Source organism: Tasmannia lanceolata, unplaced genomic scaffold (assembly GCF_043159265.1).
Source record: "Tasmannia lanceolata isolate RefF3 unplaced genomic scaffold, GAP_Taslan_0.1 ptg000013l, whole genome shotgun sequence".
In the NCBI taxonomy this organism is placed as follows: Eukaryota; Viridiplantae; Streptophyta; class Magnoliopsida; order Canellales; family Winteraceae; genus Tasmannia; species Tasmannia lanceolata.
The window spans coordinates 19,971,861-19,989,553 of NW_027518690.1; the positions used below are offsets into that span (position 1 = coordinate 19,971,861).

The window sequence follows — 17,693 nt, forward strand, 5'->3', positions numbered from 1 at the left end:
TCCTCTCTCATCGGAGGGGGTATCTTATAACTTGGAAGTTGTTCCTTTGAAGTCTATAAGTAATGTCGATTTAGGTTTTTGGGGAAGGATCAAACAAGGGTGGTCAGTTGATTCAAAAGCGCTGGAGAATTGGTTGAGTAGCAGGAAGGGTATTAATTGTGAAGTTATTGTACACAAAATATCAGTAATGGAGTATCTGATCTCTGCCCAGATAGGAGCTGACAGACAATATCTAATTAATGTCTGGACAGAGGTAATTAATTCTCCTTTTCTTGAACTTTTACTATGGGGAGAGAAATTCAGTCCGGAAGGGAGTGAACACTGGTGGAGCGTTGAAGGTGTGCCATCTCAGGCTTGGTGTGAGGAAAATTTTAGTAGAATTGGGGCAAAAATTGGAAGAGTGGGGGAGTTGGATCAGTCTTGCCAGGCTGGGGAGGGGTACTCTTTTGCAAAAGTGCTTATTTCCACAGTTGAGGTGATAGGTAAGGAGGTACCTATCTAAGTCTCTCTGGACGGTGCGGTTAGGTGGGTGAAAGTTAGGATGGTGGAGGAGGTTGGGAATGTGGTTTTCGATGCGGACAGTTTGTCGGGCAAGGAGTCGGAAGATGAAGTTTTTTCTGAGGTGGGAAGTTCGGAAGGAGAATATAGTAGCGAGGATCTGGGTGGTGGGTCGGAGGAGGGGTTATTGAATGAAGATGATTCTCAGTTTCCAGAGGTGCCCCAAGTGGAAGAAGAAGTTCACGATAGCATTGTATGCTATCCTACGCAGCGCAGGATAATCCTCTAACATCTGGCGGAAATTTTGAATTTCAAAATAGCCTGTCTCCCTTAGAGTACAGATGGCGGATTGTGTGTGGCTTTAGGCCTGTCTCATCAGATCTGGTGGACCCCACTTGCCGTATTAACAGCTATTTTAATATTTATGAAGCGCTTTCTCCCAGATCTATTTCAGAAGACACCTTTAATTCTCATCGGAAGATGGATCAGGGATTAAGTCTAAATGGGCTTAGGAAGGTGGGCTTTATTGAAGAAATCCTTAATCCTTTTCAGGAGATGGATCAGGAGCTTGGTGGTGATGGCCCTGGGGAGGTGGGCTCCCAATCACCCTCAGTGGTTTCCGGTCAAAGGGAGGCGGCCCATCTTCTGGAGATTGTTAGCGGTGGGCCCTCTTCATATAGTTTTGGGCCTGTGGGTCGTTGTGGAGTTTGGGGTGCTTTGGAATCCCCTGAGTGTTATTCGAGTATTGAGATCTCAATTCCATTCCTGTCTAATCAATTACTCTGTAGGAGTGGAATGGGATGCCCTTATTATGTTGCTTGTCTTTCGTTCTCGCCTGACGTAAAGTCTTTAAGATCAAAGACCTTATCCAAAGGTTGTAGCACGGAGCTTGAAGATCTTTCCGAAGATTTGGCGGATGTGGTTAGGCATCTAGATTTTGATTCAGTTTCAGAAGATGATATCTCTGTGGGGGTGGATAGTCCCCAGAGGGATGATGTTCTGCTCATTGAGGGTGCCTCGGAGTCCCTGGAAGTTTTCCGTTTTAGTGTGTGGTCTGCATCTAGGGCTGTGGTGGTAAGGGAATGTATCGATCCTTGGGCTTTTAAGCAAGTAGGGGTGGTCTCTTTGAATCTCGGAAGTATTATTTTAGACAAATCTGTGGAGCAATTTTGTCCCTCGGAAGTGGTGAATAATTTTAATTGAATTATGGTGCGGTATAATTCTCCATCTGAGGCTAGGGAGCTAAGAAGGGTCGAGGGCTGTCCTATGCCAAAGTTGGGGCGAAGCTACTGTAGAAAGAAGAGATCTTGTCGCATAAATGGAATAATTTTATCTGCAAATCTGGATGAGGTTACAGACGGTGTCCTGCCTGTTTCTTCAATGAAGCCTCTGAAGCCCATTCTGGAGATAGACGAAGATCCATTTGGGGATACTATTGGAGATTCTTCACTTGTGGTGGATATTGTGGGTAAAGTAGCAAATAGCCCTGAAGAACTGGAAGTGGAATCAGATAATGTCCCATATGATATTCAGATGAAGCCTTTGAAGCCTCTTTCGGAGACGGTAGAAGGGTTATCTGGGGATGAAGTCGGGGAGGCCTTTAATATGGAGGATATTGATGGTTTGGTGTCTCATACTCTGGGAGTTAGCAAGTCTCTGGGCTTGGTTTATGCTGAGTCGGAGGAGGATTGCATATCTGAAATTAAATGTGCTGAGTTAAGGGATTCAAAAGAAAAAGAGTCTTTGAGCAAGGGTTCTATAAAGCCTTCAAGGAGGAAGATCAGGGAACTTCAGAAGCTGAGGATGGACATTAACTTAGGTAAAAATTTGGAAGGGGACGGTGTTTCTATTGATCTGCAAAAAAGAAAACCTAGCGGGAGGAAGGGGAAGTCGTCTGCCAAGTTAGATTTATAATGAAGATTGTATCTTGGAATGTCAATGGCCTGAATCATCAGGACAAAAGAATTTAGGTTAAGGAGCTGGTTTAGAAGATTAAGTCGGATCTCATCTGCTTGCAAGAAACCAAAATGGAGTCGGTTAATAGGGGAGATCTTAGAGGGTTGGGGGGTTCGGGCTGAGTGGGAATTTTCCTTTGTAGGATCTAATGGTGCCTCAGGTGGTAAAATCAGCAGGTAAATAGCAGAAAGTTTTGGTTGGAACATAGGGTAAAAGAATTAATAGCTTTGGAGGAGTGTGGGTTAAGTTCAGAGGAAGATTGGAAGGAGTTAGGGAATGTTAAAAAGGAAGACAAAGGGCTATTGCTGCAGGAAGAAATATCTTGGAGGCAAAAATCAAGGGTAAAATGGCTGGTGGAGGGTGATAAGAATACTGCTTATTTTCATGCTATGGCCAGTGCTAGAAGGAGGTCGAACAGAATTGAGTCTATTTCAGTAAATGGTGCTATAATTCGCTCCAAGGAGGAGGTATCTTCAGCCATAGTTGATTTTTATTCTGCTTTGTATGCTTCAGAAAGAGTTCTTCGCCCCATTCTTGAAGAAGTGGAGTTTAAGAGTTTGAATCTGGAGGTTAGTTCAAATCTAGAACAACCTTTTGCAGAAGAGGAAGTTGAAAGAGGTCTTTTTTCGATGACCAAAGATAAAGCTCCTGGACCCGATGGTTTTTGCTTAGCTTTCTTCCAAGCTTGCTGGCCGGTTGTGAAATGTGATATTCTAAGATTCTTTAGAGAATCTATGAGGGGTTGACGCTTGACCGAGGCACAGGGGCTACTTTTATAACTTTAATACCCAAGATCAAAGGTGCTACTAAGGTGTCTGATTTTCGTCCAATAAGCTTGGTGGGGTGCTTGTACAAGTTGTTGGCTAAGGTGTTAGCTGATAGACTTAAAGTGGTCTTACCTCGTATTATCTCGGATAGTCAGAGTGCGTTTGTCAGTAAGAGGCAAATTTTGGATTGTTCTTTAATTGCTAATAAAGTTATCGAATCTTACTCGAAAAGTGGAGCTGGAGGTGCGCTATGTAAGTTAGATATGGAGAAAGCTTATGATAGAGTGGATTGGGATTGCTTAGATTTTTTGCTTGGAAGAATGGGTTTTGGAAATCGCTGGAGAGGTTGTATGAGAAATTGTTTTTCCTCTGCGTGGTTTTCCATCTTGGTAAATGGTTCTCCAAAAGGTTTTTTTGAGTCTTCTCGGGGTTTAAGGCAAGAGGATCCCCTTTCTCCTTTTCTTTTTGTTATCATTGCGGAAACTCTTAGTTGGTTGATGAGTAAAGGCTGTTGTTTGGGTTTGTTTGAGGGTTTCGTTATTGGATGTGATAGAGTGGAAGTTTCTCTTCTGCAATTTGCTGACGATACCATTCTTTTCTGTGCCCCTGAGAGGAATATGATTTTAAACTTGAAGGCTACTCTAAGATGCTATGAATTGGTTACTGGTCAAAGATCAAATTTTAGGAAATCTAGCTTGTTTGCTATTAATCTTCCCCCTTCAGAAGCTGATGAGTTTGCTAAGGTGATGGGGTGTAGGCTGGACTCCTTCCTTGTATTTAGGGCTTCCATTGGGGGTGGGAAAACCTGATGAGTTTGCTAAGGTGATGGGGTATAGGCTGGACTCCCTGCCTTGTATTTAGGGCTTCCATTGGGGGTGGGAAAACCTGGAAAAGAGCTCTGGACTCCTATAGTAGAAAGGATAGAAAGAAGATTAGAAACTTGGAAGAGAAATCTTGTTTCTAAGGGTGGGAGACTCATCTTGGTCAAGGCAGTGTTAGCTAATATAACAGTGTATTATTTATCTTTGTTCATTGCCCGGTTAGTGTAGTGTTGAGAATAGAACAGATTCAAAGAAGATTTCTTTGGGGAGGTGTCGATAGTAAGGATGGTATACCCTTGGTAAAGTGGGAAAACGTTTGTGTTCCGATAAAGAATGGTGGTCTGGGGATAAGAAAGTTGAGAGAGTTAAAATCGTGCATTGTTGGGAAAGTGGCTTTGGCGTTTTGGTATGGAACAATCTTCTTTGTGGGTAAAGGTGATTGGTAGCAAATATGGCTTTTTAAATGGGAATTGGTGCTCGGATGATTCATATAGCAAGAAAGGTGGGACTGTTTGGCGAAACATTTTGAGGTTCAAGCAAAGATTTGAGGAGGGTATTCAGTTTAAAGTTTACAAAGGGGATCGTATAAAATTTTGGGTGGATGGTTGGTGCTCTGATGAACCCTTGAAGACCCTTTTTCCTAATTTGTTCTCGGTGGCTTTGAAGAAAGATGTGTTGGTGTGTGAATGTTTTGAGAGGGTGGACTCCAAGGTGGTTTGGAAGCCTAGCTTCAGAAGGAATTTTTTTGACAGGGAGTTAAATTCCATTTCTCGGTTACTTCTTTTGATTGAGAATTGCTATATAAAAAGAAGTGGGGTGGATAAAAGAATTTGGATTTGGGACCCATCCGGCTTCTTCTCTGTGAAGTTATTTTATTCTTGGTTGGTGCATGCTTCAGGCTCCCCTCTTGCAGCTACCGTTTGGAAATTCCTTGGGCCTCCATCTGTTTCCTTTTTTGGTTAGGCAGTTTGCTGTGGGAGGATTCAGACCATTGAATTTCTTAGAAGAAGGGGAATGTGGCTGGTAGATTACTGTTCGCTTTGTATGGAAGATGGTGAATCTATTGATCATCTGTTTATTCATTGCAAGGTTGCATGAGAGATTTGGGGCTTCATTCTGGGATCTTCCCAAACTCTATCTCAGAACTTGTGTTGAGTTGGGATTTTGTGCCTTGGAAGAAGAAAGGGAAATTGCTTTGGAAGCTGTGTTTGATAGCTTTGTGGTGGGTTATTTGGAAAGAAAGAAATTCGAGAGTTTTCAATGGAGTGGCTAAGTCATCTTAGTGGTTATTTATGAAAATTATTGCTTCGGTGATTTTTTGGGCGAAGAGTCTTCCTCAGTTTCAATTTGTTTCAGCTTTTAATCTGTGGGAAAGATGGAGAATTCTGTGTTGGGAAGGGGTGAGGAGAGAGAAGATAGTTCAAAGATGGGAGGCTCCTCCTGAAGGGTATTTGAAAATAAACTTTGACGGGTCTAGTTTGGGTAATCCGGGCCCGGCTGGTATTGGTGGCCTTGCTAGGAATTCTGCAGGAGTGGTGTCTTGGGCTTTTGCTGGCCCAATTGGTAGAAGCGACTCATCTGAAGCGGAAGTTAAAGCGGCTTTTCAAGGAATAAGACGCCTGAGTAGGGATATGTTTGATAAGGTGATTGTGGAAGTTGATTCTTCTAACGTAATCAGTTGGCTATCTAGGAAGGTTGCACCACCGTGGCGATTTCTTAGCTTCTTTGAGGAAATCGTTGATCTTGTTTCAGGTTCATCCATAGTGTTTAAATTTGTTAGAAGATCAGCCAATGGTGAAGCTGATTCCCTTGCGAGATCGGGTGTCCATTAAGAGGGTTTGGAATGGTGTGATCATCACCCTCCGTGAAATGTATTTTTAGTCTTTTCTTGATGTAATTTTTCTTTTCTTTGTCTTTCTGTGGACCATCTCGGTTCCATTCTTTCAATATATTGCCATTTCAAAAAAAAAAAAGAAAGACACCTTCTAAAATCCTCAGCATACCTGGAGATAAGCAGCTAACACTAGATTTTTCTTCAGGCCAGCCAATCACAATGAAATCCCCAACTATGAACCTCAGTTCAAAAATCAAAGATTTTATAATTTAGTTCACATTCCAAAATTATTCTATCATTGCATCCACAAGAAAGGCGGAAACTGCGTAAATAAGCGATGAGGAGGAGTTGTGGCAGATTTTAACAGAAATAGAACACTGAAGATAGACTGTATTACTCCCAGAAGAACAACTTTGTGATACAGATGGCACATGAATAAACATCTACAAATGAGGAAAGCAGCTTTTGCTTCATCTCCAACAGACTTAATTACCCACATAGTATCAAATTGGATTTTAGGTTCTTGAAGTAAAATAACGTCGAGATTAACATCCCTATAAGGTCTCTTACCAACTTTCTTCGGTCTGGGCCATTTAATCTCTAAGATTCCATGAAACAGTTTTTACAAGGAAAAAACATAGACCCCACCTAGATCAGGAGCCTGTCTGATCCTAGGACAATGATAATATTCACAACATCATCCGTTAGGTTTTCTGTTACTGTTCAAAAGAAAATGTAATTTTTTACTGCCTCTATTGTTGTGGGACATTTTAGAACCACAAATAGAGGGTTTAAGAATCTTTTTTTGACTAAGAATCAGTGTGCTTTAGAGGGTTATTCAAGTTCTCGACAAGAAGACGAGTACCCACAGGAATCACTACCTTGAAAACAGGAACACAATTCCTAATCATCACTTTGTTAGAATTTATTATCCCATGATCAGATATATTATCCAATTTTTGGGAGGGGGAGGTGGAGGGAACTGGTACTGCTCTTAAAGATAATTACCAATTTAGGAAACCAAAAACTTCTATTCGATGTGTTTTAGCAGGTTATTCAAGTTGTCAACAAGTTTACGGATGTGGCTCTTTGGCTTAAAGTCATGGGTATGCTCCCCATTGACGCAAGTTCGAATCCCCCTGGACTTACCCGATGCGAGTGGTTTACAGGTGATTGCGCGCATCCGTAGGGAATAGTCCCGCCCTAAAAATTGGGGTGGGGATACCCTATGTCTTTGTTGGACTCGAAATTTTATAAAAAATGGGATAATACTAAAATTTCTTACTAAAATCAGAAGAGAGAGAAAAGGGGGTCGTTATGCATCACATTATTCCCTAAAGTAAAAAAGGATAAATACGAAGTTAAAGTTCTCTGATAAAATGGAAACAAAAAAAAAAAAAGGAGCCTACGACTAAGGGAAGAGAAATCCCTAAATGTTCGTGAATAAAGTAACCCTCACAAAGGAAGAAGCGAGTCCTCCACTATTCAAAAAGAGAAGTTACATAACCCCCCACAAAAGGGGAGTGAAGATCGTGAAGTTGAGGGATAAGGGGTGAGGCGGCAGTTGCCAACCACTTCAAGAGAGTTCTATAAATAGATATTCGATCTTTGAGAAAGGGGATCGCATCATTTAAAAGAAAGAGATTACACAAAGGAAGAGCAAAAGAAGGAAGCAAAGAAATAAAGGAAAAGTAAAGATTTCCTAAACTAACAGTTCTCTTTACTTTTTGCAGACTTCATCTAAAATGGAGAGAAGTCCTTTTGAGTCTCTTCCAGGAGACTCAAAAAGCGAAGAAGACCTTTCTCTACCGGAGTCCGGTGAGAAAGATGATAAAGAAACTCGAAACTCGAAGACCTCTCTCCACTGGGGTCTGGCAAGGAAGATGATAAAGAAACTCGAAGACCTTTCTCTACCGGGATCTGGGGAGAAAGATAAAGAAACTCGAAGACCTTTCTCTACCGGGGTCCGGGGAGAGAGATGAAAAAAAAGAAAATCTTTTAAGTCTCAGCCAGAAGGCTAAGAAGATGACAGAAGACCTTTCTCTACCGGGATCCGGGAGAAAGATGACATGACTCAAGGGAGTTCCTCTCCAGGAGGACTCTCTTACAAATGAGTCTAAATAAAATTTTACCTTCTCTTCCGGGATCCGGGAGAAAGATGAAATGACTCAAGAGAGTTCCTCTTCCATAGGACTCTCTTACAAAAGAGTCTAAATAAAATCATCTGAGATGACTCAAAGGTTTCTCTCTTCCTGGAGAATCTTTTACAAAAGAGTCTAAAATAACTCAAAAACAAAAATCATCAGAGTCAAATTCTCTCTCTTCAGGTTCTTTTTTGGGACGATAATCAAAAGTTGTATCTAGATAGGGAGCCTCTTGATGGACAATCAGAGCTGTTTTCTTCTTAAAGAAACGTAATTAACGGTCAATAGAGCCGGAAGTGTACGATCCCTACCCCAATTAATAAAACCTCTTCTCTCAAGAGGGAAATTTGATCTCAATTTACTTTGTGTGTGATCCTCTTTTTCATGTGTTAGAAGTGCGTGTGGGTGTGTATTGTAGCCACAAGGGCATAGCAGTCTTTTGTATGTTCTCTTTCCTATAAATACATAAGTGAGGGGGAGGATCCCTAACTCACTATTTCTCTTCTTCCTCTTTCTTTCTCCCTCTATGGTGCCTTCTAACATAGTATCAGAGCCCTAGGGTTTGAGGCCCTAGGGACCACCTTGCAAGCCCCCTTCCTCCTCCCATCTCCTCTCCTCCACTCCCTGCTACAGTAACCCGCTACAGTACAGCTACAGTACCCGCTACAGTTCCACCACTACCATCACCACCCTCCACCTCCTCCACCACGACCTCCTCCACCCCAACCTCCATCATTTGAAGCCCTACACATTCTAAAACCCTAGTCCTCTTCTCATTTTCTTCCTTTTTCCTTTCTTTTTGTCCCTTTCCTTCATGGCCTAAACATTTTAGTCCCCATAACTCTTTTCGCGGCTCCGATTCCTTTGTATATTTATGTCTTTCTCTCTTCGAGGCCTTATCATGCCTCCCGCCTCTCGTTGTCATCGGAGCCGCAGTATTCTCTCTTGGCTCATATCATGGCCCCTCTTCCTTTCGGGCTCTGCAGTCGTAGTGCTTGAGCTCCTTCTTCTATCTTTCTCTTCATAGATCCTCCACTTATTGCGGATCCCTCTCTTAGCCTGACCTTTTCGGTTCGTCTCCCTACATTATCTTCAGCTTCCTCTTTACCTAGCTCTTCTTCGTTGGTGGATGGTTCATTCCAACCTCATTATGTACCCTCTCTCATGGAAGACTATTCGAACGTTGAGCGGTGCCTCGTTAGCGTCTCTACTCATTCTGATTCCTTTGATGGCTCTACTATTGCTGCCTATAGCACTAGTGATCGTGCTACCCGTGGTGGCAGTACCTTTGGCCGTGGTCGTCGCCGTAGTGTACGTGTTAGTGGCCGGGATCTTACTGGCGGCTGTGATGCTGGTGGTCGTCGTCGTCCATATTGCTCTCATCGTCGGCGGGAGGGACCTTATCTTGACACTTGTTATGCTCTTCATCCCGAGCTCTATCCGCCTCATGAGCCTCTCATCGTTCACTCTGTGCACCATTTGGCTTCTGCTCCTTCAGCTATATTGGCTTCCTCTTCACAGCACAGTACAGCCACCCCTTCTGAGGGCTTCTTTGTCTCTCGCGCTAACTATGATGAGTTCCAGCGTCTTTGCTTATCCCGTTGCCCGCAGAGTGCCATCTTTGCCCAGCCAGGTAGTTTCCCTGCCTCTTTTCCTTCTAACTCCAACTTCTGGATCATTGATTCCGAGGCATCGAACCATATGGCAGGTACTTCTTCATCTCTTAGTTCCTTTCGGCCCCTATCTTCGCAGTCTATTACACTTGCTGATGCGAGTACTACTCCTATCTCTGGTATTGGCAGTATTTCTCCACGCCCTGGCCTTAGCTTATCCTCTGTCTTATGTGTTTTCAAGTCCCCTATTAGCCTACTTTCAGTTAGTCAGCTTACCAAACATCTTCATTGCTCTGTCTCATTTTATCCATCTTATTGTTTGTTTGAGGATCTCTCGACTAGGAAAACGATTGGTTCGGGACGTGAGGTGGATGGGTCTATCGTCTCGACTGTGGCCCTTCCAGTATTGTTTTGTACAGTTCCATCGATGCCTATCAGTGGCACTGTCGCCTTGGTCATCCTTGCCCCGAGCGTCTACAGCGGACCTCCATTGTTCCTACCCCCATTCAGCCATTTCAGTGCGAGGCCTGTGAGCTTGGCAAACACCGTCGTGTGTCGTTTCCTCCTAGACTTGTTAGTAGAGTCTTGCACCCTTTCGAGTTAGTACACTATGATGTATAGGGTCCCGCGCGGACTACCTCTCTTTTTGGATACCGATATTTCATTATCTTCATTGATGACTTTTCTCGCATGACTTGGCTTTATCTACTTAAAGACCGCTCGGGGGTTTTCTATGCCTTTCGCACCTTTCATGCCAAGGTTACAAATCAGTTTGGTCGTTCAATCAAATGTTTGTGCACTGATAACGCTCGAGAGTACTTTTCACAATCTAATGGCTTCGAAGAATTCCTCTCTACTCGTAGCATCATCCATAATCTTCATGTGCTCACACCTCCCAACAAAATGGTGTGGCAGAACGTAGGTTGAGATCTTTACTGGATGAGACCCGCACTCTTCTCATTCAAATGCGGGTCCCTAAGACCTATTGGGGTGATGCCCTCCTTACAGCCTGCTTCCTTGCCAATAGGCTTCCTTCCTTTGTCCTTGGTGGTTCATCCCCATTCGCCTTGTTACATCCCCAGCATGACCCTTTTCCTCTCACCCCTCGGGTTTTTGGTTGTGTGTGCTTTGTCCACAACCTCGGCCCTGGATTAGATAAATTGGACCACCGCGCTAAGCGATGTATCATTCTCGAGTATTCTCGGACCCAGAAAGGTTATCGATGTTACAGTCCTCGCTTATGTAGGTCATTTATCTCTGCCGATGTCACCTTTTTTGAGTCCGAGTCTTACTTTACCACTCCTCATGAGGATCGTCCCGCAGTTCTTGATTCGGACATCCCAGTTCCTCGTCTAGCTCTTCCAGACCCCAAACCTTCTCCTTCCTCGTCTCCTTCTTTGTCGGTCCCTGAGTCTTGCATACCTTCTCCTTCCTCAGCCCCTCCTTTGCTGGTTCCTCCGTCTAGCACTGTTTATGAGCCCTCCTCTTCATTATAGGCTCCAGAGGCTCCTCCTCCAGCTCCTACGAAGACATATCAACGCAATTCGAAGTCTACAGCCCATCAGCCTCCTCCTGCGCCATCGACATCTCAGCCGGAGATCACAACTACCTCTTCTCAAGTACCTGCAGATTCTCCCCGCGTACTCGTTCTCATAGTACTGCTCATCCTATTTCCTCAGTTGTTTCCGATGACTCTCTGACCCCTATGTTTCGGAGTTTTGTATCTTCTTTGTCTTCTGTTTCTGTGCCACAGTCTTTGCTAGCAGCTTTTGATCATCCTGGTTGGTGTGCAGCTATGGACCTTGAGATGGAGGCCCTTCAGGCGAATCATACATGGGATTTGGTTCCCCTTCCACCTAGAGCTCGGCCCGTCGGTTACCACTGGGTTTATGCCATCAAACACTTACCTGACGGTACAGTTGAGCGCCTTAAGGGGCACCTAGTTGCCAAAGGTTATACTCAAACCTTTGGAGTTGATTACCAGGAGACATTTTCCCTGGTTGCCAAAATACCATCTATCAGAGTTCTCCTCTCACTTGTAGTTAACAACAGCTGGCCCCTACATCAGTTAGATGTGAAGAATGCCTTCTTACTTGGAGAGCTTATTGAGGAGGTGTATATGGAGCAACCTCCTAGGTATGTTGCTCAGGGGGAGATGTCCTCCTCAGTGTGTTGGTTGTGGCGATCAATATATGGCCTGAAGCAGTCCCCTAGAGCTTGGTTTGGGCAGTTTAGCGATGTTATCATGCGCTTTGGCATGAAACAATGTGTTGTTGATCACTCTGTCTTCAATTATCAGTCGGGTGCTGGTTGTGTTCTATTGATAGTGTACGTTGATGACATTATCATTACAGGTAGTGATTCAACGGGGATACACAGACTGAAGACATTCTTGTAGAAAGAGTTCTCAACCAAAGATCTAGGACGTCTTAGATACTTTCTTGGCATTGAGGTTGCCCATTCTACTAGAGGCATCTCTCTCTCGCAGCGAAAATATGTGTTGGATCTTCCTTGAGGAGGCAGGTTACCTAGGAGTGAAACCTGCCTCAGTTCCTATGGACCCAAATGCGAAACTTCTTCCAGAAGAAGGGGCTTTGTTACATGATCCTGGCAGATACAGGAGGCTAGTGGGTAAGCTCATATATCTTACAGTCACTCGTCCAGATATATTATATGCTTTTGGTGTTGTTAGCCAACATATGAGCTCACCCCGTACTTCCCACCTGGCAGCAGTGATTCAAATTCGTCTACTTGAAAGGGGCACCAGGGAAAGGCCTCCTATTCAAGAAGCATGGGCATATCAGGTTGGAAGAATTTTGTGATGCAGACTGGGCAGGATCTCCTACAGATAGGAGATCCACCACCGCATATTGTACTTTTGTTGGTGGCAATTTAGTGTCATGGAAGAGTAAGAAACAGGACATTGTTTCCAAGTCTAGTGCCGAGGCAGAGTACCGAGCTATGTCCCATATTAGTTGAGAATTATGTTCACTCCTATCTGAGATTGGTTTCTCCCCATCTTCTCAAGCTCAGCTTTATTGCGACAATAAGGCTGCAATTCATATAGCTACCAATCCTGTCTTCCATGAGAGAACCAAGCACATACAGGTTGATTATCACTTCATTCACCAGCGAATTCATAGAGGCGAGATTCATGTTTCCTTCACTCGGTCTGTGGACCAACTAGCGGATGTTTTCACTAAATCACTTAGTAATGCAAAATTAAATGACATTTGTAACAAGCTGGGAATGTATAATATATACATTCCAGCTTGAGGGGGAGTGTTAGAAGTGTGTGTGGGTGTGTATTGTAGCCATAAGGGCATAGTAGTCTTTTGTATGTTCTCTTTTCTATAAATACATAAGTGAGGAGGAGGATCCCTAACTCACTCTTTCTCTTCTTCCTCTTTCTTTCTCCTTTGATGGCTTCTAACATCATGCATGTGAAATTTGTTGCAAACAGTCATCAAAAAAATAAAAAAAGAAGAAGGTTTAGGATTCTACCTTTGTATCCATCCAGTAAACAGTGTGTGTATGTCACTCCATGAGTAGATGCCTATTTATTAGTTAGAAAGATCTTCTAAAGAAATGCCTTTTAATTCCTTGCAAAGGATCTCCTCCTTAGTCTTTCAATCAGTCCCAAGAGAAAGAAGAAGACAAGGCATATAAAGGTGGGCTCTCACTGTGAGAAACGAAGTGCCAATAGGCAGATACATAGCCCTAATGTCATGAAAAAGTTCCCAGTAAGGAGGTATCTGCCCACAATGTCATGTCAAAGTTTAAGTTACGATATATGCTCACAAAGGTAACTAGGCAAAATAGGTTGGTTCTTTCAATTGACAAAGAAGGCATGCTTGATATCCATACACTAGCTTGGGTGGGCATGTTGAGGACGGACATACTTATCTTTTAAATTCCGGTTTCAGTCGCCACGGAAACGGAAACGTTTCGGTTTCGGTTGGAAATTTCGATAGGAATTCTGCGAAATCACAGAAACATATGGAAACATATGCAAAGAGAGAATTTAAAGATGAAAAGTCAGGAAATGCTAGAATAAGTACAAATACACACTTAGAAACCATCACATAAGCAAGACAACCATCCATAATCGCTTAAAAATACCGAACACCTATTGACATGCACGGTCGCGTGTGTCTGATAAATTAGTGCATATCAAATTTCACATGTAATTCTGATAAATATTTATGCATAATACATGCACCACATTTCCAATGCAAATAATAAAAATATAATTATGTAACACAGAGGGTGAAAAATTTTCTATGAAAACCTTACTTTTCTTTTTATGACATAGATATATATGGTCTATGTTATGAAGAGCAACAGTCATAAAAATAAGACTTGCATGCAATCTGGGCAGATGTGGCCTCTGAGAGAGAGAGAGAGAGAGAGAGAGAGAGAGAGAGAGAGAGAGAGAGAGAGCATGAATGTTGGCATATAACAATATCTAAGAAATTAAGCTAACAAAACGAACAGTCTAGAAAATATTGAAGTCAATAGCTTCTATGCTGGAATTACTCAATTATAGAGGCTCACAAAATTTTCAGAAGTAAAGCAAGAATTAAATTGTGTACTGAAATGTGTTGAGGTCATTTCAATTTATGAAAGCTTAACTAATTCCGGAATATTGAGTAGACTCATGGAAGTTTGACTAATTATTAAATGATGCCATAGACTAAACAACAAATGGAACATACGAGAGAGAGAGAGGAATTTACGAAATGACTCTTGCATCAAGGTTCCCATATTTGCCTTGGAAATAACGAGTCTGAAACCGTGTAAATGCAACTCCAACTTTCAAGTCTATCTCTTGCCGTGCATCTACAGCCAAAGCTTCATGTCTATTGGGTTCAACAAGGTTGTCCATGGCCTTCAATATGTCTTTCTCAGTAACAGAAGAAAATCGAGCACGATAGATTCTTCGCCCAGCATCAATTTTGTGAAAGCCAGTACATTCAATAACTGGAAAAATGAATTTGATAATATGTGAGTTCAGTGTCACTTAAAACATTTCCCATTTAACATTTGCTTGACTTATAGTAAAGAAAGAAGAAACCATTATACTATCTGCTTAAACTTGCTGAAACTAGTTTGTGTTACGGATTGCACACAATCATATATCAGTAAATAGATTCACTTAACAATTATACATGCGATGTTCATTGCCGTGAAAGATATCTCTCACTAAGGTATTACAACCTTTTAGTAAGACACAAAGTTTGCAGTTCTTAAGGCAGATTATTAAATGAAAACATTCGTTCTTCAGCAAACTCAAAAGCTTATAAATAGCTCTTTCATCCAATTGCATTTTCTAATATTAGTATATGAAGGTGCAGAGTTGCTGGAACATATATAATTTGGATTTGATTTGCCGTCCTTGTGTGCATCAGATGTCAAAGTGCTAGTAATCCAAGTAATGTAAAGTGTAAACTTTGAAATGACCTAGAATACTCAATAAGCATGAATCATATTTGATATTCCATGTTGCATCAGTACGGATACGAGTGTCCGAATCCGACACGGGTATCGAGTGTCAGAATCCGACACTCGTATCCACCAACCTCACAAAAAAAAGATTCGTGGATTCGCCAAAATATTTTAATTAATTCTGAAATTTTAATTATAATAAATAATATCTTACAATTTTTAGTTGGTTGAGTACGTATAATGTTTTATTTTCATATAAAAATATAAAAAACTTACTATTAGGATGGATAGAACTTAAAACATGCAGCAACTGTAAGATTGTGGTAGCAGTATTCAGAAAAAACAATTAAAAGAGACCTAGAAGTGTCCCTGAGAATCCTAAGTATTGGAATCCGAGACTTGTCCGACACTGATTCTTCACCCATTCAGAAGAATCCATGTGACATAGTTGCTATTTTTGCCTGTAAAGTAAAGTCATTCGGTTCAATAAATAGCAGGGTGCGCATTAGAAACACATAAGCGAAGTGATGGAAGATGGTAAACTCAACATATTTCGGAAAGTAGAAGTAGAGGGAGGAGCGAGTGAAGTACACGTAATGAGCAAGTAAAGGTAAAGACAAAGATCCTCTACAGGGAGTTGAGGGAGACATAATACTGCCCTTAAAACAATCTTATCCGAAGGTTGATTCTATAATATATTTTCCGATTGATTAATTGAAAGAGGAGGGTCCCCATTAGCACTATTAGCGTATGGTACATTGTATGTACCCTCAACTGATCGAATGATTCTACGACACAATTACTAGCCTGTGCCTGACATAGAAATAAAATTACTGAACTATGGATGGAGTCATGGAGTGATCCCCTTTGTAACCATGATTTTATCTATCACAATCAATTAAACACCTAGTGAACGATTTAGTCTTGTCACATTTGAATTGATTGACTTACTGACGTACTTATTGAGCGAATCTGAATTCCCTTTACTTACTGATAGGGCTATCGTTATATAGAAGGAGACTCTTAAAACTAAATCTTAAGGAGGACCTGTATCGCCAATAGAATGATTCATTCTAGGAATAGATCGATAACAGATGGCACGAAAGACTCAGTATGAACTTCACTTCCATGCTTCTTGCTCTTTTTTCTTGGCGTAGCCTACACAAACTGAAAATCGTAGGACCCAACAATCCAATTATTTTGGATTTTTGAAGTCTTCAATCATTCAATAGTACTCGTGAAGGCATTCTCAATATGAAAAGATTGTTTATCACTTGTCATTTACACACTCTCGATGAACTTCACGAGTACTTCTAGATCTCAAGAGTCATTAAATAGCAAACCTCAAATGTCTCACGGTTGATGGAAATGATAGAACACCGTTCTATCAAAACAGAAATTAGAGAAGATGATGATAGAAAAGTGGGAAACAATGAGTTAATTAGAGGAAACTCAAGCCTCCAATGAGTTAATATGAGGAGACTCGACCTCCAATGCACTAACTGCACTAATTCTGGTTATTCCTTGCTGAATAGCCATGCGGCATCTACATTATACAGAAATTAGGGAAAGCAAAATAAGGAAACAGAAATCAGCATAATATGAAAAAAAATAAGGAAACCCTACTTTAATATGGCAAAAACTTCAATAAAGAAAAACAATCTAAATTAGGAAAACCGATTCTAACAGGAATCCTAAGTGGAATCGGAATTCCAACAAGTCATGGATTGTACTGAGTTAGCATATCATGATTAGGAAGGTACTCACCTATAGTCCAAGTAATGAATTAAGAACCCTCCATCTTTTGAAGGATCAATGGATTTAATGCTCACAAACGGTCACAGAATCCTGGATCGATAGATTGAATGGATGGAGGACAAACCTTTAAGCTCCAAAAGACATACAGATAGAGATTTTTATTAAAATAGTCATCACCTTCAAAAGATTTTTTACAGGTTTCACTTCACGTGAGCTTTCCCAGTATTACAGAGGCATTAGTTACACAATGAAAATTAAATATCACAAGTGGCGCAGCTTTTATTCGGGAAGTAATTGTCGAACCCGAACACAATGTGGAAACAACGGAAGACTCACAGTTTTGACGAAACGACCGCAATGCATACTGTTATCAATAAAATAAGTTACTTCCATTAACACAAGAATATAACCGCACCTTCAAAGCATATATTCTCTCCTTCGCGATCACAATCCAACCATAATACCAGATACCCACAACTAGAAGCTTCTTGACTTAGATGCCGGCAAATATGAGCCTTGATGTTGAAAGGAAAAAATAATGGCAGCGCATTTAGAAACAAATAGAAAAGTAAAAGAAAAAAGGAAAAGAAATATTTTATTTTTTTTTTGTGAAAAGAAATATTGTATCAAAAGTTTTTACATCTCACCAATTGTGTGAGCAAACTTTATCTTTAGCTTTGCAGAAATGGAGTTTAAACCACAAATAAAAAAATCCATACAGTTTATTCAATACTGGAAGCCTATATAGTTACTTTCACAACAAATACTCAGGCAATTAAAAGAAATTTAAGAAAATGTATTTCGTATTCAACAATCCGAAGAAATAAATCATAAATAGTCACAGTTTACTACTT

At 41.3% G+C, this 17,693-nt stretch overlaps 1 protein-coding gene across 3 annotated transcripts in view; it reads right to left on the minus strand.

Moving 5' to 3' along the window:
- Positions 1-17,693, minus strand: part of LOC143889933 (DNA topoisomerase, type IA, core) — a 90,739-nt gene that overhangs the window by 51,792 nt on the left and 21,254 nt on the right. For 2 of the 3 annotated variants that reach the window (XM_077394334.1, XM_077394333.1), the window contains exons 5-6: positions 17,255-17,354; positions 14,373-14,616 (exon numbers count right to left, since the gene is read on the minus strand). In XM_077394334.1, the coding sequence (XP_077250449.1) occupies positions 14,373-14,616; positions 17,255-17,354 (344 nt within the window). The remainder of the gene's footprint in view (positions 1-14,372; positions 14,617-17,254; positions 17,355-17,693) is intronic. The other variant, XM_077394335.1, reaches the window with a different exon arrangement.